The sequence below is a fragment of the Strix aluco genome, chromosome 2 (assembly GCF_031877795.1).
Source record: "Strix aluco isolate bStrAlu1 chromosome 2, bStrAlu1.hap1, whole genome shotgun sequence".
In the NCBI taxonomy this organism is placed as follows: domain Eukaryota; kingdom Metazoa; phylum Chordata; class Aves; order Strigiformes; family Strigidae; genus Strix; species Strix aluco.
Window position 1 is genome coordinate 135,985,088 of NC_133932.1, and position 21,677 is coordinate 136,006,764.

General features: G+C 45.8%; 1 protein-coding gene across 2 annotated transcripts in view; it reads right to left on the reverse strand.

Moving 5' to 3' along the window:
• The window catches only part of FCHSD2 (FCH and double SH3 domains 2), a 167,244-nt gene extending 155,050 nt beyond the window's left edge, over nucleotides 1–12,194 (reverse strand). For both annotated transcript variants that reach the window (XM_074816522.1, XM_074816521.1), the window contains exons 1-2: nucleotides 11,542–12,194; nucleotides 8,648–8,745 (exon numbers count right to left, since the gene is read on the reverse strand). In XM_074816522.1, coding sequence (XP_074672623.1) covers nucleotides 8,648–8,745; nucleotides 11,542–11,562 — 119 coding nt within the window. In that variant the 5' untranslated portion in view covers nucleotides 11,563–12,194. The remainder of the gene's footprint in view (nucleotides 1–8,647; nucleotides 8,746–11,541) is intronic.
• Nucleotides 12,195–21,677: the final 9,483 nt, after the last annotated feature.

Here is a 21,677-nt window from a genome sequence, read left to right on the forward strand (position 1 = left end):
CCCTCATTTGTCAGGACAAGCTTCCCACTCACTAGCACTGAAAAGGTTCAATGCAAAAGGTTTTCAAGGTCTCCTGATGGCAGATGAGACCAGCCATTCCCTTTTGATTCCTAGGCAGGACTTGGCCCCAATGCAGAAGCTCAAAGATTAAAAGGAAATTCACACAACGCATCATCAGGAGACTGGTGAAACAGGTCTATAAGGTAAATTCTGTACATTTCTTAAGAGGATCTTCAGCATCCACTTAGATCAGTTTCAACTGGCCTTTAGGAGACACAAAATACACACAGGTGCCAATTACAACTTTTAGTAAAAACATTAAAACCACTTCAGATACAGTAAGGACTGTCGTATTCTGAGTCATATCAGCATCTACGAAAAGCAGTATCTTTATTATTATTATTATTATTATTTTTCAGAAGCACCAACCTGCGACGCTGTTTGCATTAGGGACAGTGGACAAGGTTTTACTTTCCGATTAACTCCAGTTCTGTGGCACAAACATTGTCATTGCCAAGAATTACCGCTCACAGCGTGCTAGTGGGTACTTTCAGCATGACAAAAATTGAACTTGTTCTGAGCCAGCTTGACACACAGTCAAAAACACTTCAGCGAAGCCAGTTCTGGTGGTGTAATACCATCTCCTACTACTCACCACACCCTTCTCACAGAGGCAAGAGACAAGAATCTGTGCCCGCAAGACAGATAATATAATGGACCATGAACCGGACTAACACGAAACCAGCTTCACTAGCTGATGCACATCTCCATGTTCATCTGTGAATGTCTAAAATAACCTCCAGAGGAAAAACAAGGCTGGCATGGAAGTGAAGAAAAAAAAAAAAAAAAAAAAACATCTTCAGCCACAAAGCTAGATGGAAAGGGTGGAGTACCCTCTATCAACAGCCTCCGTGTCCCAAGCCACAGCAGATATGGTTTACAGAAGTCTTTCTGTAGGTTATGCTAAAAAGGCTGAAAGCACTGTCTGCAAAAGATGCTAAAAGCACTATTGGCAAAGGATGCAAAACCTTCAAAATAAACCTTTTCCCACCAAACAAGATGAAACAAATACAACAAAACACCATAGGAAATTAAGCCAGGCTACACTAATTGTGTCTGGAATGATAAGAATGCTCTTCCTCTTCCCAATACAGCTTATCATGACATTTGCGGTATGTCCTGAACATCTTCAATTCCTTTTACGTACTGGGTTTTGGAAGTAAGAGTCGGGATTAAAAATACTTAGAGCCTCCAAGGGAAAGCCTTCCTCACGGAATCAGGCTTGGGTTTGATCAAGTGGATCAAAGGAAGAGCGTTTTGTTCCTTTAAAATTATCCTGTACTATATATTCTAATATACATCCCTAACTTGGTCGATTTTCAGCTGTGCCTTGCAATTGTCACCATAAAAATCTGTAACAATGGCAACTTTACAGGACTGCAGACTGCTGGTTTTCTAGAGCTCTGCCAAGTAACATTGTGGTGAAAAATGATAGCTCCAGGAAAGGCCATATTGGGATAAAATTCCAAACAAAAAAAAAGCCTCCACAACTTTCTGAAAGCTAAAGAATTTATTCTTAAAAACGAAGCACCGAGTCCAAACTGAAAATGCAACCTTTGGCAAAGAATGCAAGTCGTGTACTTAGTACCAGAATCACCTTTTTACTGTCTTCCAAGACAAATGCACACTAAAGGCACAGCGCTCACCAGCAAACCAAACAAGCCCAAATTCTGCTGAAAGCTTCTGAGGAAACACAAGCCCTTAAAAACCAGACTTCCAGAGCATGTGTTGGAATTGCTTTACTAAACAAAAGCTCATTCAAATGTAAACGTTAAAGCTAGAGTGGAGAAAAAAATTAGTTTACTTTCTGATGTGAGAAATGGTTTGTTGTTTTTTTACACTAGTACTTCTGCTACAAATAAAACCCCAAAGAATCATCTTTTGACAATTGAACCTTCATCAGTTAACCAAAAACTATAAAGCTACTTAGAAATACTGAAACAGGAGATTCGTTACTTTTTGTATGTCAGGGATAAAAAAAATGAAGGAGTGTGGTCCATTTCTCAATTTCACTGTGCCAAGATAGGCCTGAATCATTACACTGTGGCTATGTTTATACTGAAACTTATTTTTTTTTTCCTCAAAACTTGGACTTCCACACCCAGTAGGCAACAGGTTTTTTTTAAGTACATTCCAAGCTTCCCTCAAATAGTTCCAGTCAAAACATCACCAGATTTTAATTCCATCAAGAATGCAAGCATCTCATTAAAGGACTGCCTAATTATAGGTAACGTGCCCAGACCACAGATTCTGTGGTATCTTTATAGGGAATGTTATTCAGAAGTAACACCATCAACTTTTCTCAAAATTTCTGAAATTTCTGCATATTTAGTGTTATAGCAAAGAATTCTGCTGTGTGTCCTCAGCTAATTAACCGAGCTTGGGAAAAAAAAATAAATACATGAACTCACAATACTCACTAGTGGTGAGAAAGATCAACCCAAGAGGAAAGAAATGTCATCAACTCCTAAGGAAATTGCAAGCTTTAAAGAAAAAAATTAAGACTCTAGATCCGCTAGTCACACAAGGAAAGCCCCAAGCGTGAGTCAAACCCAGACTAGAGCAATATTGTGCAGTTTTCATGAGTTTTTCTAATTCTTCTGCTGTCTTGCACTTTGGCGGGTGGCAGATTTCAGAATCTGTAAGCACAGAAAAAAAAAAAAATCACTCTGCTCCTACTTAAAGCCATGAACACTAGAGGCAAGCATTACATCTGCTGAATGGAGTGAACGACCTTGAAGGAAAAGGAAAGGTGGCAATGAAGGACAAATTTCTGAGAAGTAAAAAGGAAAAAAGATGACCTCCTCCTCATGAAAAGAGAGGAATTTAAGATGAAGGCCTTATCAGATACCCACTAGCCAGAGGCAAACATGCTCTGAAGCCCAATACAGGGTTCAAGAACATCCAAACAAATCACATTCCCTGCAGCTGGAGACTGGAAAGAGCAGGAAGAAGGGTAAACTCCTCACTACTACTTTGCCTCAGGACAGGAAAAGTAAAGCTTTCTCACAATTTTTCAGAATCTCTTACAGCTTCCTAGTATATGTGGCTATATATACATATAAATATATATTCTTTTACAGTTTTCTTTTACAGTTACTTATCCTTCTGCAGCACTATCCATACCGTGACGAGACTTTTCCCTAACACGGTATCTGTTAAGTGATCTGCGTTGTAGCTGCTATATTAGATTTGCTGTATTTAAATTTGGAACTGCAGTTAGTTTCTACTTCAGTAGCTTGACTCACAGCCAAAGTTGCCGTAAACCTTATCACGAACCCACCAACATAATCAGTGAGATTACAGAAGCATAGTCAAATTCCACCGGAGAGTACAAAGTATATTCACAGCAAAAGGTTACGTGCAACTTTATTAAGTGGAATACATAAAATGACATGTTAAAACTAGCAGCAACTGGCTATCTACAGATACATACTCATTCATACTTTTTTTTTTTTTTTAAGTATCTGTACTGTTCACTCAGGCTTGTTATGACAGGAACGAGACACCAAGTTAGAGACGTCGAAGTAGTACTCTGTCCTTGTACTGGGCACATAAACACAAACCCCTTGCAAGTTCATTCTTTCCTCACCCACATACTCCACATCTAACCTGCTGCTACGTCTCAGCAGAGCAGAAGCAACAGCCCAGCTGACAGTGCAACAGCATCTGAGACCAGAAAGGGCTTGGAGTGTTAAGGAAGACCCACAAGAAGATCTCCTCACTTAGCAAGTAAACCCAGAGGCTTAACAAACCTCGCAGGCATAAGCAAGCGGTACTGCTGAACATTAAATACGAAAGCAGCTCGGAAACAGAGGTGATGCCCAAGAACTAATTAAAACTCACAAGCTCGGAATTGGATAAAGGACGGACTAGGGAAGAGGTGAAGTATCTGGCAGGAAAAACAAGTAAGTTGTCAAATTGGAAGGAAGAAGTAATCTTCAGAGAGCAAAGCTTTGGAGGAGAGGATGGAAGACAGAACATACCACGCAAGCAAAACAGAAGGAGAACAGCGAATGACACAGAAATAGAGGAGAATGTAGCTTTACCAAAAAAGTAGTTGAATGAATTTATAGGATACAATATGCTGCAATATATGCTAGACCAAACAATGAGAAGATATTTTAAATAATAAAAAGTAAGGAGGGAGAAACCACAAGGACAGAAAAGGGAAAGAAACAGAAGGAGGTATCTGTATCTGTACACATATTTGCATCCGTATCAGGAGCACACGAAGATTACGAGCCTATCATTCTGACAATTGCTTTTACACTGTGAATTTAGTTGAAAGTGATGAAAAACTAAATTTGCGACCCAACAAATGACTGTACTGCTATTCCATCTCAGCCAGAAATCATGCAATCCTTACATCTATTTTCAACATGCTGTACAGTCAACTGACTTAAAATGATGAAGTGACATAGGATCAACACATCCAGAGAGCAAAAATTAGCTAAGACTTAAATAAGGTGGCCTTTCTAGCTCTGTAATTCATAAAGCAGCAGCTGTGCCTTCTACAGGAGCTTAGGCGGTGCTTACACAGTGACTTAAATCCAAAGGGAACCTGGGCTGCTACTGCACAGTCTTGCTTTCCCTCTCCTCCTCAGGTACCAGTTCCTCCTACCTCTCACACTAGCAGCAGCACTTGTGCAGCCATGCAGCAAACAGGGGATGCATTTATCCAAAAACCATCCCCTTTAGGGAGAAGAGTCGGGGAAGGTTTGATTTCAGGTGGGTAAATTCCCTAATCCACATGGTTCACCCATCCTTGTGCTCCTACAGGGAGACAGTAAAAATAGTTGGCAAGTAGAGCTGGCCCTTGAGCGGCAGTCCAGACTTTAGAACAGATTAAAACAGCCATGTAACCACAACCTCATTCTTGCTGGCAAAACATGAAAGCAAAGAAGTTTTAAAAAAGACATTTTAGAATACATTAGCAAAAACTGTAAAGGCATATAAGTCCTTCTGAAAAGCAGGCCTTGAGATAACATTCAAGGTAAACCAACTATCACCTAACAAGTTTATAAAGTCTATAGCCTATAAATACATTACAGAAATACCGAATTAAATTAAAGTGTGGATCATACAGAATTCTTTACAATTTTGCAGACACAGGCATACTTTCCTTTTGTGTGCGTGCACATGTCCTGGCAAACGAAAGGCAATTTCAGACTACTACGTGTGACTGACTTACTACCACCAATCAAATAAGGCAATCTTTAAAGCCAAAATAAAATACATGAAAATTGCCAACACCTCTGATAAATTCAGCCATTCATAACCCAGTTGGCCTCTGGAAAAAAAAAAAAAAATTAACTTGCTGCCTAAAAGCAGCCAGGTGTGGATAGAGTGAAGAAGTACTTCCAGGCATAGAGAAACTCTGACGGATTTCTGGTTCACAGCAACAAAGCCTACATTTACCTTTCAGGGGGAAAAAACCTCCTTCTCCATCACAGTTGCAGAAAGACAATCTTTTTTATAGTAATGCCAGCACAGATCTACCACATGAAAGGATATAGTAGCTTTAGTGAGCTACAGAAGATAAACATATGTCATGCCTAAAACCAAGCCAATGATCCTAAAAGCATCCTGAATCACTTGTTCCACAAATTCCCCAGTCACCAAGTATGAAGAAATGTAACACGAAGAGCCAAATAGAGATTATAAACACAGAAATGTATTTTTAAACCTATTTGCTAACACATTTCAGAACACATTTTTTATTATAGTCTTGTCAAGTCATAAAAAGATACTTCAACTTTACTGCTACTAAGCTCCCACAGAGAAGAGAAACACAACGCGGTCTGTAAGACTGCTGTGGATATTTTTATTTTTTTTTAATGGGTATTAGAATTTTACGTTGTGTCAAAAGTCATCCAACTCCCAGGAAAGCTTTCTACTCAACTACCAGCATGTAGTTTTGTCAAGTCCTAGGTACGCTTTTCCATGAGCAAAACACGTTGCCTTTTCTTCATGGCCTCCGGCACCTGAATCTAAATCCCTGCATACAAAAAACTGTATTATCGCTCAAAAAGAAGACATATTTTAGATTTAAATAAACACGGTGGTTTTGTTTATGTACAGCCCTCAAGGAGATGAAGTATCTGCAGAGGGCCTGGAGAAATGGTAGTTACACCTATTTGCCTCAAGCCTGACCAAGAAGAATCCCATTTGGAATAAATAGTAGTTCAGTCTTCGTCCTCTCAAAATGACATAGTTTAAGCCTTCAAACTACAAACATTTAAAGCAGAGCTCAGTTCTGCATAAAGATATCAAAGCTATTGGAATGGCAAGTATGCTTATGATCTGGTAGGCTGCCAAAAATCATCTGCTAATATACTAGACAATAGATATATTCTGCTAGAACTCATAAGAGAACTTTTTGATCTTTTCCTTGTAATGCTTCCTTTTAGTTGTATACAAAACTGAACCAAAATGATATTAAGAAAATATAATTAGGCGTTTTAAATCCTATACAAATACTATGGTATGTAAGTATTGCATATGTGATTCGAATGCTTGCATTTCTATGCGAACAAATACAATCATTATTTGGAATAATTTAACATTTTAAGATATACATTCTTAATCACTAGCTTGCAAGCCATGTATTCAGAGTTTCTTGTTGCCACTGCAGCAGTTAAGTTTGTAGAATTCAGAGCAGCATAAGACAAGAGTAGGAAGATGTACTCGTGCAGTGCCTGAAAGCTCCAACAGTGCTACGAAAGGACCCGGACTCTCTCGTCTCGATAAACAAACAGCATTCAGTTAAAATTTAATACTTTTGGATAATAGCAGGCTGCTTTCTATAAAAATAATTCTTCATTCCAGAGACAAAAAGATCCTGTGTGTGGTTCCAGCGAGCGTTGCTTTCTGGAACACTCCGGCATCACGGTGGCTGCATATCCTGAATACAGTCATAAATACACAAGCAACGGGATGATGAGGCTGACACCCAACTTCTCACACGAGTGTCACACGCTGACCGGCGCAGCCTCGAGACTACCAAACCTTCAAAGCCCCGCTCCTCCTTCACAGCTAGATGCGATTAAAAGGCCTCTGCATCACAAACCAAGACCAGGGGTTTTTTCAGCAAATGTTTTTAAGCAAAAATTCTCTCGTTGTCTCTTTTTCTGTTATCTGATATTTGAACATTGACACGATGGAGCTGTCATACCCTATCACATCATTCCATGTTTAAAGAATGTTTAATCTGTAAATCCACAGTGATTCTGCAAACACCAATTGCTTGCAACAAGAATGCTGAACAGAGACTATGTGGATTAAGAACTCGGTTAATATATTTAATTCACTAACATAAATATATTAACCGAGTTCTTAATCCATAACAAAAATTTACAAATTAATTGTAAAAATTAAATTACATTAAAGAAGAATATTTTAAGCCAGCATTTTCACATGTTTTCCTGGTTTTGTATCCACAGGCTAATAATGCTTATGACATCTTTCAGCTTATGACTTCAGACTGAAGTAATTATAAGCTCCTGGAAAATAGGAAATACTAACAAAACCTGGACTAGAGCAGCAGTACCTGGCCTAGATGTTCTAAAAATAAGTTCCTATCCAGGGGGAAAAAATTCCTTGGATCAGTCTGTTACTTATTACTCAGCATTTGCTAGTTAAACACTGCACAGCCACTAATTTCAATCTAAGGAAATGAAAGCTGTGATCTTTCCCATACAAAAAAAAAAGTGTTTCAACGCCCACAGAAGAAAAACGGGAGAGAAGGCTCAAGCCTCTACACTCTGATTTATGAAAAAAGGACACTGTGAGAGCAAGACAACAGTACGTCATCTGTCAAAGCTAACACATTTGCATTCTATATGCAAATAAAAAGCAAGAAATCTCATTTAAACAATTAACAAGTGGACTATACATTGCCAAAAAGAACAGGACAGCAGTGGACTTACTGCTGAATATTTTACAGAAGAACCATTCTAGAAATTGATGTTCCCCGAATGGAATGATTAATCCTCCATATAATGCCAGGTACACGCTACCACTCTATTTTGTTAAAAGCGAACTTTTCACTTTGAGAGAAGCAATCACGTTAGGTAAAATAAATAATAAACCCCCCACAATTGATGTCATGTAGATTTTCCTGATTGATCTTCACCTGTGCAGAGTTTTAAATAATAAATGCAAGAATCTTCTTATAAGTTTCTGGTAAAAAATATAATCTATTTAAAAGTATTGTTCAAAGCTATTTCAGTGAGACATAAATCATCAGTGGTTTTAAAGTATTTTAATAATTTTAGCAGCCTCTTACAACTGGTAAATCAAAGTCTTATTCTATTATATAGAGAAATATTGCTGAAAAGACCAATGCTTTTTGTATGTTGTTTGTGACTTTTTTTTTAACATTTCCCCCATTGAAGAGAAGACAAAATGGTTTGCATTGTGTTAGCTCCAGTTATAATTTCCAGCTGTGTCAAAACTTTAACAGCCTAAAAGCAGGAAATCCAAAGAGGAAATTCCATCGTCAGTTCCTGAAGTTTTGTAACTCAAATGTTCTTCCAAAAACTGGATCTTAAAAGAATTTTGGTAGCATTTTCTGTAACCTTACCTGATATCTTCAAGTAGCTCACATTCTGCCTGATGTTTGGCCTGAAGTTTTGTCATCTGCTCAACCTGAATGTTTTTTAGCTCTTGTGTAACTTTCACCTACAAAAAAAAAAAAACAACACAGACCACATCTATATTCTGTAGAGTTTAAGTCAAATTTCAACAAGAAAAAAACCAATTCATGTCCTTCAGCTATTTTGAAATTGCACATTTCAGTGGAAAATTCAAAGAGGGAGTTAAGTGTGCAGTTTAACCCTATGCAACATTCATAAAGGCTGATTTCAGTAAGTGCTGTCACCCCAGCAGGCTGGCACTGCACATGGCAAGAATCTCATGCTTGTGTCCAACTACTAACAAAAGTGCAATTTTATTCCAAAAGCTAGGAGGGTAGCTTGTGTGCAACAAGATAATTTTGCCTACCAAGAAAAAAAAAAAAGCAGGCCATGGGAAAACAAAAAAAAAAGTATATACGTTGAGCACTTCAGTGCAAGTCACCCAATTTTGAAATTTATTAAACTGTCCTACAATTGCTATCATTTAAAGATAGCTAAAACATCAAGTTGCTTTTTTGGTTGTGCATCAGATCAAAAGAGCCCTCTATACAGCACTTCAGAAGACTGGCCTCCCATTTTTCAGTGTTGGTGTAATTTTCCTTTGAATCTTGTGATCATGAAGCTAAAATTTCAATACTCTGGGAACCTACTTGATAACTGGCAGGTAGCACCATTGGCACTGGCATCAGGAATGATTTGATTATGGGAGGAAACCTTGGGGTTATTTTGTTCTTGTTTCTATAAAACAAGAGGTCTTGGCATTTAAGCCCTCTAGTGATCACAGCGAATCCATGTATCGGCCTAAAAATTATCACCAGCATATCTGAAGACATTCTGTATTCATGAGGACAGAAATGCCAAACAGTTACTGTAATGGGGGAAGAGAGATGAAAAATTCAGAGGAAGAAGACACAGATCTCCCTCTTCTTCGCTAGTCAGGCAAAAAACCCCTAGATCTCATCAGCCAGCAAAAGCTTCCTCAGTTTTAACACTGAAAACAATCCCCCAGCAACAAGCACCCTTTAATTACAACATTATATAAAGACAAGTTTTTCACATCACAAAAAAAATCTCATGTATGCCCTCAACTTTAAGCAGAAAAAGTGTCTATTTTTAACATGAACTTTCAGCATTTTCAGTTTTGTCTATATATGAAAAAAACCCTACTCAAAATAAATAAACCCCCAGAAGATGACCCGTGTAATGGAAATAATCTCAAATGAAATAATATAGGCAAAGAATGACACACACGTAATATAAATAAGCTGCCAAATGCAAGCTAAAACAGAAATAAGAACTGTTTAACAAAAGCAGAGTCCACCCGCAAAACAAGAGGTCGAGAGGCAGGAATGAGCCAAGGAGAGATCTCCACCGCAGCTGCCTGCCAGGGCTACTGGGGAGCTCAGGGGATGACAAGGGATTTCTGTTTACGCTCCCTCTCAACTCTTCCTCCCCTCCCAAGCTCTCCTAGTCACTATTATACAGCTCTCCACCCGGCAAACCCCTGCAATCTCCTCTCCTCACCGAGAAATCTCAACATCACAGATGAGATCTCAACCATCTACAGCGAGCAACGACAATCAGACTGGAAACGGTTACAGCCCAAACCACCCTAATCGGGCAGCATCGCAAAGAATATATAACACACACAAATCTCAAAACCACAAAACTCCCTTCCACGGTGCCTGTAAAGGAGCAGGCTCCCCATCCTGAGACCCACTTCCCCGTGTCCAGCTCCCCCTTTCTCCCCACACACCGACCACTGCATACAACCCTCAAAATAACTAACCAATAAATCTCCATGTATCAGTACTTACACGTAGCTCAAGACCCCACTACAGCTCAAGTCTCCAGATAACAACCTGCCTACACCGACAAGCCACCCTAGGAACAGCCTTTTTTCCAAGTCTACATTCCTTCTTACGTCTCTTCCCGCACCAGCCCCCCGCTAACGCGAAGCACCCCATATTCCCATGGACTGCACGGACAGCAGAAAGCCTCCCCGCTGCATTTGTAGATTGTTCCCATCACACATTATGTTGCACATTCTTGGCTGCCCCTGTTCGCCCGCACATGCTGGGATAGCCTGCATCCTCACATCAGCTCCAGACGTGACCTTCTGCTCCAAGACAACCAACCCATCGCTCTTGGCATCAACCCACCACAGCACCCAAACACAGCTGAGCCCCCAAAATACAGCTGCTAGCCCCCCACAACCAGTACATGCTGTCTCAACACCCTCTGCAGTCATTGACCCCCTTCCAGTCCTACCCAGTCACTGCTTGCCTTCATTTGGGGAACCTCCACTGGGTGGGGGGTTCACCCCAACACCCACTGCCCAACCGCTGCCCCCCCCCCGCCGTGCCTCTTTCCTCATCAGCCCTTCCCCTGTCCTGTCCTGACTCCAGAGCCCAACACCTGAACCATCCCACCCCCCCACCACCCCTAACCCCTCATGTCCAGTCTCCAACCCCCCCTCCCCAGAGATTTCCCACCTCGTATGGCCACTCACTAAGGCCCCACCACCCCCAATTCACCCCTCCACCCCCCCTTCCCTCCCAACACTTGCTCTCCCTCTCCAAACCTGCCTCCAGACTCCACCACTACACAGCCCACGGGCAGCCCAACCTGCTGCCCCCCACTCCCCCCCACAGTGCCCTCAGACCCCCTCATCCACTCCCCACTCCCCCCCATACCCTACCCCCAGCCCCCCCCTTCCCCTTGCCCCAAACCTACCCCATCCCAGTCACCCCCCCCCCCCCCAGCCCTCAGCCCCACTCGGCCGCCCCCTGCACCCCCCCCAAAGCCCCAGCACCCCTCGCCTCCCCGGGGGGGCCCTCACCTTCCTCGGCGGGGGCTGCATGGTGCTGCGCTGGGTCTCCACATCAATTCCCTCCCCCCGGCAGCAGGATGCGGCCCCCGCTGCAGGAGGAGGAGGAGGAGGAGAAGGAGGAGGAGGAGGAGGAGCGGGCAGCGACCGTCTCCCTCCCGGTTCGGGGCGAGTCCCGGTCGGCGGGAGGAGCGGGGATGGGGGGTGAGGGGAAGGGGAGGGGGGGGAGAGGCCGCCTCTTCCTCACGGGCAGCGGCGGGCGGGCGCCGAGCAGCGTCCCGAGTCCCGGCCCTGGGGAGCGGGGAGGGAAAGGAGGCGGCGGAGGGAAGGCGGGGACGGAGCGGAGAGGGCGGGGGAGCGAGTTTGACAAAAAAAAAAAAAAAAAAAAAAGGAAAGGAAAGGATTAAAAAAAAAAAAAAAAAAAAAAAAAAAGAGGCGGCGGAGCGCAGCTCGGGAGCGCCCCGCTGAGGGGACGCGCGCCCCGCCAAGGGCCCGCCCCGCCGGTGGCAGAGTCCTCCCGGCCGCCTAGAGCGGCCACCATAGAGTGGGGAGAGGGGAGAGAGCGGCGGGAGGGCAACGCCCACCCCCCGCCCCGCGCCGGCTGCGGCCGCCAGGGGGCGCCGGGGGCAGAGCGGGGGGACGGGGGGGCGGGGGGGAGCGGGGGGTGCGCAGGGGGTGCACAAAGGGGTGCGCAGGGGGGTGCAGGGCTGCACCGGGGGGTGCAGGAGGGTGCACAAGGGGGTGCAGGGATGTGCAAGGGGTGCACGGGGGGGTGCGCAGGGGGGTGAAGGGGGTGCACAAGGGGGTGCAGGGGTGCGCAAGGGGGTGCACAGAGGGAGCACAGGGGGGGTGCGCAGAGGTGCGCAAGGGGGTGCACAGAGGGATGCAGGAGTGCGCAAGGGGGTGCAGGGGGTGAACAGAGGGGTGCGCAGGAGGTGTAGGGTGTGCACAGGTGGGTGCGCAGGGGGGTGCGGGGGGTTCATAGGGGGAGGCACAAGGGGGGTTGCAGGGTTTGCAGAGGGGGTGCAGGGGTTTGCACAGGGGTGCGCACAAGGAGGTGCAGGGGTGCACAGGGGGTGTAGGGGTGCATAGGGGTGTGCACAAGGGGGTGCAGGGAGGGCACAGGGGAGTGCACGAGGGTGTGCAGGGGTGCACAGGGTGCTGCGCAGGGGGGTGTAGGGGGTGCACAGGGGCGTGCACAAGGGGGTGCAGGGAGGGCACGGGGGGTGCGAGGTGTGCACAAGGGGGTGCACGGGGTGCACAGGGTGCTGCGCAGGGGTGTGTAGGGGGTGCACAGGGTGCTGCACAGGGGGGGCAGGGGTGCACAGGGGGATGCAGGGGGTGCACAAGGGGGTGCAGGGGATGCACAGGGAAGTACACAAGGGGGGTGCAGAGGGGGTGCACAAGGGGTTTTCACAGAGGGGTGCACAGGGGGCGCAGGGTTCACACAAGGAGGTGCAGGGGTTTGCACAGGGGTGCGCACAGGAGGGTGCAGGGGGTGCACAAGGCGGGTGTGAAGGAGGTGCACAGGGGGGTTGCACGAGGGAGTGCAGGGTTTGCACAGAGGGTGGCAGGGGGGTGCACAAGGATTGCAGGGGGGCGCACGGGGGGTGCACAAAAGGGTGCAGGGATATGCATGGGTGGTGCACAGGGGGGTGCCCCGAGGGTGTAGGCTGTGTAAAGGGGAGTTGGGGGGCTGCAAGGGGGGGGTGCGCAGGGTGTGCATATGGGGGTGTGGGGATGTGCACAGCAGTTGGTACAGCGGGGTGCTGGGGGGTGCACATGGGGGTGCAGGGGGTGCATGGGGAGGTGAAGGGGGTTCACGGGGGGGTGCAGGGAGTGCACATGGGGGTGCACATGGGGGTGCAGGGGGTGGATGGGGAGGTGATGGGGGTTCACAGGGCGGTGCAGGGGGTGTACATGGAGTGCATGGGGAAGTGATCGGTTCACGGCGGGGTACAGGGGGTGCACAGGGAGGTGACGGGTTCACGAGGGGGTGCAGGGGGTGCACATGGGGGTGCACGGGGAGGTGACAGGGGTTCACGGGGGGTGTAGGCTGTGCACGGGGGAGTGCAGGGGTGTGCACAGGGGTGCAGGGTGTGCACATGAGTTACAGGGATGTACATGGGGGGTGCATATGGGGGTGAAGAGGGGTGCATGCAGGGGTGCCAGGGGTGCACAGGGGGCTGTGGCTTTTCAGGCCGCCCAAGCAAAGTGGGGCAGCAATTGGGGTACGCAAGGGACCATCACCCTCAGCCCCTGGAGACAGCAGCTGGAGCAGTCCCTTGAGGCTGCCACCTGCATCCTGGTGCATCCCAGGGCCACCACGCTGGGAGCAGAGCACCCCAGCACCCAACACCCAACGAGCCTTTTGCTTTTAATCAAAGGGGAATCAAACAAAGCTGAACCCTTGAGATGCAGGAGAGCCCAGGAGGCAGAAATGATATTCCCCGCCATGCAATGTCATGTTTCTCTGGGTGTGAATTAAACCCCCCTGATCAGACATGCTGCTTTTTTTTTTTTTCCCTCCCAGTACTCAGGTTGCTTGGCTTAGCTTATTAGATCTGCTGCGATGAAATTTTTCAAATATTAAAGTGCAGTTGGATGTTTCCTTTAAGCAAATTACGAGGGCAGTTTGCAGAGCATAAGGCAATTCTCATAATCGCATTTTCCCAAGTGCTCCAGTGTTGCTGCTGCTCCATCGCCAGCTCCTTCATTATTGATGAACTGCTTTACTCCAGCCCCCAGAAAATGACCCCTCGCCTTTAAAGATGCTTTAACCATCTTTAAAAAAATAAAATGCAACTTGAATTCTCCTTTCTCCTCCAGCTATTAGTTTATTTAGTGCTGCTAATTAGTCTAACTCGTTCTCCCCGGGAAAATTTCTCTAAATGATTAGTGAGACGTGGAGCATCGATGGATGCTGTGAGAACACATTGCATCTCTCTAGATTTGAGCTGCACAGCCTGCACACCCCAAAGGTGTTCCATGCCTCACAAGCAGTAGCAAGTTTAAGTGCATCCAAAGCGTTTCCTACACGCCCAGGTATAGCTGGGAAAGTGTTTTGGGAAGACAGAAGCATTGAGTGCATTCATTATTTAAGATATATTTATATTGCAGCTCCCGCATGCAGCGCGGCGCTCAAAGCCAGGACAAGCAAATGCAATGGGATGCACTCAGGAGGGATGCAGGGGATGCTTCGTTCAAGCAGGAGGGTGGAAAAATGAGTTGGGATAGGAAAAATTAGCCGGTGTTCTGGGCTTGCAAGGGGAGCGGGTTTTTGCAGCTAAATTCTTAAGTCAATGGTGCAACGTGCAGCGATCTGCTTCCCCAGCCATAAAATCATCGCGCTGAGCCGATGTGAAATGCAACCTTGGCTGAGCTCCTGGTGTTTTAACCCATTGCCCCAATACAGAATCATCCTGCAGAGCTTTGTGTCTCACGCTTCATTCCTCCAACCAACCCAAAGGCGTTTCCTCCTAAAATATCTCAAAGTAGCATCTGCGCGTGCAACCCTTTGCACACACAGGTGTAAATCATCCACAGGCTTTTGCACGCAGGACTGAGAAGCATTGTAGGTGCCACGCCTGCAAACAGATGCATCATCCTCCCCCTATCATTCATGGCAGTAGTTTTTCCACCATTTGCTTGTATTCTTCCGTGAATAATTTCATTTGATGTATTTGACTGCAGATTCCCTGAAGCCTGACCCACGGGGTGCTGCAGGTTCAACGTGGGTCCCAGGGGAGTTTGTGTCTTTGGTGATAAATTGTGATGGAGTTGCCTTTTGCAGCTGCCTGTAGCACCTGTGTATCTTTATAATACTGATAATAATCATGATTGGGGAGGGGAAAAGACATGAAATACAGAAGATGATAAAGAAGTAAATAGCATAAGTGTCTAAGTGCTGTATATTTTATCAAAAATATTTGTTTTCGCGGCATAACTTGAGTTCAAGCTGCATATTCTGAGCCTTTACCCCTTGATTTTTCCTTTTTGATCTCACAAACAGAAGCAGGACTTGAAAGCAGCTGAGTATCCTGCAAACCCAAATGCTTACAGACAAGACCGGCTGAATCTGAACATCGCAAATGAAGCTAATGTGTGGTGGTTTTTTTTTTTCCTTAACGTAACTGTCAAGGAAGTTCCTGGCCAGATGTTGGAAATATAATCATTAATCCTCTACCAGGCTGGCTTGGTGGCCCGCATCCTGAGCAACCCCCATCTGCTACATCCACCCGCTAATACAGCTGCACCAGATGTTGCTCGCACATGCTCCAACCTTCCTCGCTGCCAGAAAATAACCTCTTGGTTGCAGCAGCTCAACCGACCCGTAAGAGCAAAAGGGAGTTTCTGCTGCCCATCTGGGGCATCGCACAAAGATTTGCACTGAGCTCGGTGCTTCTCTGCCCTCCAAAAAGATGGACCCACCGATGGAGTTTTAGAGGTTGGAGCAATTGTAGGGTTCATAGTCAAGCGGGGCATATTCAGAAGCCATTGCTTCGATGTGCTGTGTCTAAAGTCTGTGGTAAATTTTAATTTTGGTGATATTTATTTGCTTTGCATTGGTAGGAGTTAGTTAAGGCCATATAGGCTTAGCTATAGGTGGCTAAAGGGCTATCAGCCCCTGATATTCACCAAGATAAGCAGAATAATGAGTGAAGGAGGTTTATTAAGGGTTTTGTTCTCCAGGGTCTCCACAACTGTATTCACAATAAAAAACAAACAAACAAACAAAAAACCACAATAAAATAAATGGATCCACTGCTACAGAAATAGAGTTATTAATGGCAGGGGGTGGGCTGGATTAGTAAAATAATCATTGAAAAGGAAGATGCAGCATCAATGAAGAGGGAGATGCAGCATCATTTAAGAGGGAGATGCAGCCAAAGGACTTTTTAAATAGTCATTTGTCTTACTTTTTCCCCAAACAAGAAGCACATGAAATATTTCTAATGAAATGTGATTTTTCCATGAAGCCAGGCCGAGCTTTAAGCAGAGATTTATGGCTCCAGGAAAGTGCTGGCATTGGGTTGCAGCTGGCAAACGGGGCCATTTTGGATGGGTTTTACTTCTCCCTCAGTCGGGGATGCTCAAAGTGTGGCTAAAGATGTTCATGGCATGGTAAACCAGTATCCTTCAGACATTGTTCTGCATGCTGAGGTCGCTTAAAAAGCTTTTCCATGGGGAAATGGAGGATTTGGATTAGCTGGTGGCACCCACTGCAGCTGTCTGGCTCCTCATGGGTTAATCTGCCCTGCCAGCTAACGAGCTAGAGGTATCCCAAATGATCCTCCATCAGGAGAGAAATATAGCCTGGAACTGGCTCCTGGTCCCCAGCTTAGAGCTGCTCCCCCACTAACTGGGATCCAGTTCATCTCCCTCAGTGGGAAACCAGGATTTGGATGTGCCAGGAACCAGCTGCGTATTGGAAAGAAGAGGGAAATTTGTTAGTTGGGTATTGGGATAAAAACCTCCCAGCGATGGGCATGAGCAAATACTCCCCCAGCATTCCTTGGAGCAGTCACGCATCCCTAATTCCCTGAGCAATGCACAGCTCAGCAAGCAAATAAGCAAGGAAATGACCTGAGTTATGAGCTGGGAAAAGTAAGGTATCGCTGTTTTGGCTAAAAAATAGGAAAATAAATCGTGGTCCTCATTGAGATAAGCAAGTCCTGGGGTACGAGCATCTGTGCTGGTGGGGAAGATCTTTCCCAGGTCAGGGGTTGTTCTGGGTGGCGATGGAGCAGCTCCAGCTGAGCTGGCTGGTGGCTTTCCCATCAAATCCGGCCACAGAAATGAGATCCCAAAGGATCTGCCTTCCCTTAGGGATCTGCCCATGCTGCCAGGTCATGCCTGTGCAGGCAGCTCTGCCTGAGCATCCCTGAGCACACCTTGTCTGCTTTCAAGAAGAAAGCGGCTCCCAAAATCCATCAATAAGGTGGGATCCAAGATGCAATCCCACGTGGTGAGAAAAAGGGTGGGGTGTGCGTGTCAGCGACAGGGAGCTGGGGAAGACCTAAAGAATGAAGGAATTCTGGGATACTTACGCTCCATTTGGGGACCCCTCTTCTTCATAAGCCAAGGGGAGGCTGTGTGCCTCCCCATTTGCACATCTCTTGGCTGTGCAACCCTCCTGCTTATAGAGTCACAGAAACATTTAGGTCAGAAAAGACCTTTAAGATCATCAAGTCCAACCATTAACCTCACACTGCCAGGTCCACCACTAAACCATGTCCCTGAGCACCACATCTACACGTCTTTTAAATACCCCCCGGGATGGGGACTCAACCCCTGCCCTGGGCAGCCTGTTCCGGTGCTTGACAACTCTTTTGGGGAAGAAATTTTTCCTAATATCCCATCTAAACCTCCCCTGGCGCAACTTGAGACCATTTCCTATTGTCCTATCACTTGTTACTTGGGAGAAGAGACCGACCCCCACCTCTCTGCACCCTCCTTTCAGGGAGTTGTAGAGGGCCATGAGGTCTCCCCTCAGCCTCCTCTTCTCCACACTAAACCCCCCCAGTTCCCTCAGCCGCTCCCCATCAGACCTGTGCTCCAAACCCTGCACCAGCTCTGTTGTCCCTCTCCAGAGGACACTCCAGCACCTCAATGTCTTTCTTGTAGTGGCTCCGTTGTTTGTCACATTGTGTCATGTTGTGTCCTTATATGCACAACTGTCCTTCATCTCAAATAAATAGGGTGGTAAAGCCCATCCCCAACCTGCTTTGGATCCCCAACCGATGTGCAAGGTCCAGCACCTGGGCTGGCTCTGGCAGTAGCTCTGTTGCCCAGAGAGGTGGCAGATGACCCCTCCCTGGAAGGGTTCAAGGCCAGGTTGGACGGGGCTCTGAGCAACCTGATCTGGTTGAAGATGTCCCTGCCCATGTCAGGGGGGTTGGACTAGGTGACCTTTAAATGTCCCTTCCAACCCAAACCATTCTATGATTCTACGATATAATGATGGGAAATGCCAAGGAGAGCAAGCTGTGGATGCACCCCAAGATCTTCACCTCCAAGTCTGGCTCTTCCCACCTCTCCGAGGGGACAACATGGAAACAACCACAGGAGCCGCCCAGGGTTTCCTGGCCGACACATCCCATAGAGGGAGATAAAAAAAACACAACCGTGCCCCGAGCAGTTAAGAAAATAATTTGTCAGCCCTGTTGATTTTAAACTTTTGGAATGTTTTTTTGTAAATATGGCTGTTTGCAAAGGTTTATCCCCTCCCTGTAACCTCTCCAGGAGGGGCTGAGTCCTTGTGAGGGTGCTCGGGGCATTAATAATCCTGTTTCTCCTTGGATATGCTGGTGGGAATGGGGAGCTGCTTCCCTAGTGTCCACACTGGAGCAAGGAGGGGGATGAGATTTTGGGGGAGACCAGCACTGAATTAGCTGAGAAAGGCAGGAGCTTGAGATGACATCACTAAGCCAGGTAGAATAAACAGCTTTTTTAAAAAAGCTGTGTGGTTGGTTTTCTCTTTTCTTTTTTTTCCTTTTTTTTTCCTTTCCTTTCCTTTCCTTTCCTTTCCTTTCCTTTCCTTTCCTTTCCTTTCCTTTCCTTTCCTTTCCTTTCCTTTCCTTTCCTTTCCTTTCCTTTCCTTTCCTTTCCTTTCCTTTCCTTTCCTTTCCTTTCCTTTCCTTTCCTTTCCTTTCCTTTCCTTTCCTTTCCTTTCCTTTCCTTTCCTTTCCTTTCCTTTCCTTTCCTTTTCTTTTCTTTTCTTTTCTTTTCTTTTCTTTTCTTTTCTTTTCTTTTCTTTTCATTTTATATTTATTTTATTTTATTTCATTTCATTTCATTTCATTTCATTTCATTTGAAAGAGGGTACAGAATATGTTCCCAAAGAGATACACCCAGGGAACCCCAACAGAGATCAGACATAAAAGGTTGGAAACCCCAAGAGCCAAATACCAGCTGATGGTGACAACCCACAGCTGAAGATAACAGCGTATTCCCTCATCTAAAAAAAAAAATAATCTGGCCATAGAGCAAAATATGGAGATGAACCCTGAGGAATGGAGGCTCACTTGATTCCCACCCTCACACAGCTCCCTCGGTGTGACAGGCATTGCTTTGGCGTCGGGCTCCCAAGCGACCGCTAACCCATGCGCCTCTTTATTCTTCACATCTCAATTTAATTCCTGAAGGAGTTTAAACCTCTTTAAGTACAAAAAGCTCACGGCGAGTGAGGAAAACGCTTTGCATTTAAGGACTCTTTGCTGCAAGGATGCGCTTCAGAGCAAAAACCGACATGTTTTAACCCACGCTGCAGGCAGGGTGATTAATGCATGAGGCAGCTCTGGCTGCAAATGCCTCGGCAGAGAAGCGGTTCCACCAGCAAATCCGAACAGTTGCTGATAAAGCAGATTTTGTCTTGCTGAACTGGCAGGAGTTTTCCTGGCAGAAGGATTTGCTTGCCAACGGAAACCACGGCGGGAGGGGGCTGCCAACGCAGCAGTTGCTGGTCTGCGAGGTCCCCCCTGTCCTGGGGAGATGATATGGGAACTGCTTCCTCTGGGGAGGTCAGCTTTCCATATTAAGTGGGAATATACAGGAACATATATTTTATATTAAATATGGATATATAAGAAAAAGCTTAATGTGTATTATAGATAGATAAACAGATTGATAGATGGATGGATACATAGACAGAAGGATGGATAGATAGAGACAGATGGATAAATAGAGAGATGGAAAGAAAGAAAGAAAGAAAGAAAGAAAGAAAGAAAGAAAGAAAGAAAGAAAGATGGATGGATAAATAGATGGATAGCTACATAGGTAGACAAATAACAACAAAAGAATGAAAAAATAAAAAATAAAAAAATGAACGAAAGTATAAAAAAAAAAGAATGAAAGAACAAAATTATCTGTAATAATTAACTGTGATACCCTGGGGCATGGCACAGCTGTTCCCTCCCCGTCCGTGTCTTTGCCAGCATCGGAACCAACTGCTCCAAGGAGCAGATAAAGCCAGAAATTGAGTTTGGGATTATTTGACAGCCACAGTTTTGTTCTGAGTGTTTCTCCCAGGGCTTCAAAGGTCATGGTGGCACCAGAACAGATGTTTCCAGCCTCCAGATATTGTGCCTCTGGATGTTTCCAGCTCCTCTTTTCTCCTCCAGCCCTTGCCTCTGCTCTGATAAGATGGGGACAGGTTTTCGGAGGCCACGGAGATGCTTTGCCATGTGCACATCTCAGGCTGGGGGTATCCCAGCATCTGTTGCGGGGGCTCCTCGCATCTCACCACTTCCCGGGATGTGATGAAACACAGTGATGGGTTCTGGTCCCACCTTTGTCACTCAAAGCAACCCATGTGCTCAAGAAATGACGCTGTCATGCACCTCGCACTGCCCCGGCAGAGGTTTCCCAGCACAGCCCCTGTTTTCCCTGGATTTCCTCCTAATTAATTACTTGATTTTTATTTCCCCCTCTTCATTTTTTCACCCAGAAGGCTTTGCACATCCGTCAGAAGGAAAATGTCAGGCTGGTGATGGAGCCTCCAGGCTTTCCCCACGTGGGGGTGCCATGCGGATGCGAATTGGACTGGTGTGCATGTCCTCCAGCCATGGCAAGGCAAAAGGTAACACCCAAGCAACTGAGACTGCACGGTTTTTTGGCCATAAAAAAGAAAATATATAGACTGGGAAAAATAAGATTCACAAAGCATGCAAAAAGCAAGAAATTATACGGATGGGGAAAAATAAGATTCACTTATTGCTTTTTTAAGCACACTCTGTGAATCTTATTTTCCCCATCTGTAGAATTTCTTGCTTTTTGCATGCTTTGGCATTCCCCAGTGGAGGAAAAAAGTCCCTCTTTGGAGCTTGCTGTAACCTGGTGCAAGTTGAAGAAACCTTGAAGTGGCCCTTCAGAAGCCCAGGGGATGAATCAACCTCCTTCAGGTTAAACTGGGGCAGAACGACTCGTCCTGCAGCTGAGACGGCCGCAGGGGGATAGAGGTCCGGCCGAGCTGGAAAAGAGCCCGTACGGCCCTGCCACGTCCTGCTTGGGCCTGTTCCACCACATTTCGGTGAAGGCTGGTACACCCAAACAGTTTTGTTCCCCATGCTCTGCTGTCCTGGCCTCTCCCCATTCCTCACTCATAGTGTTTACCATACCTGGAGGGGTGAGACTGGGATTAATTTCCA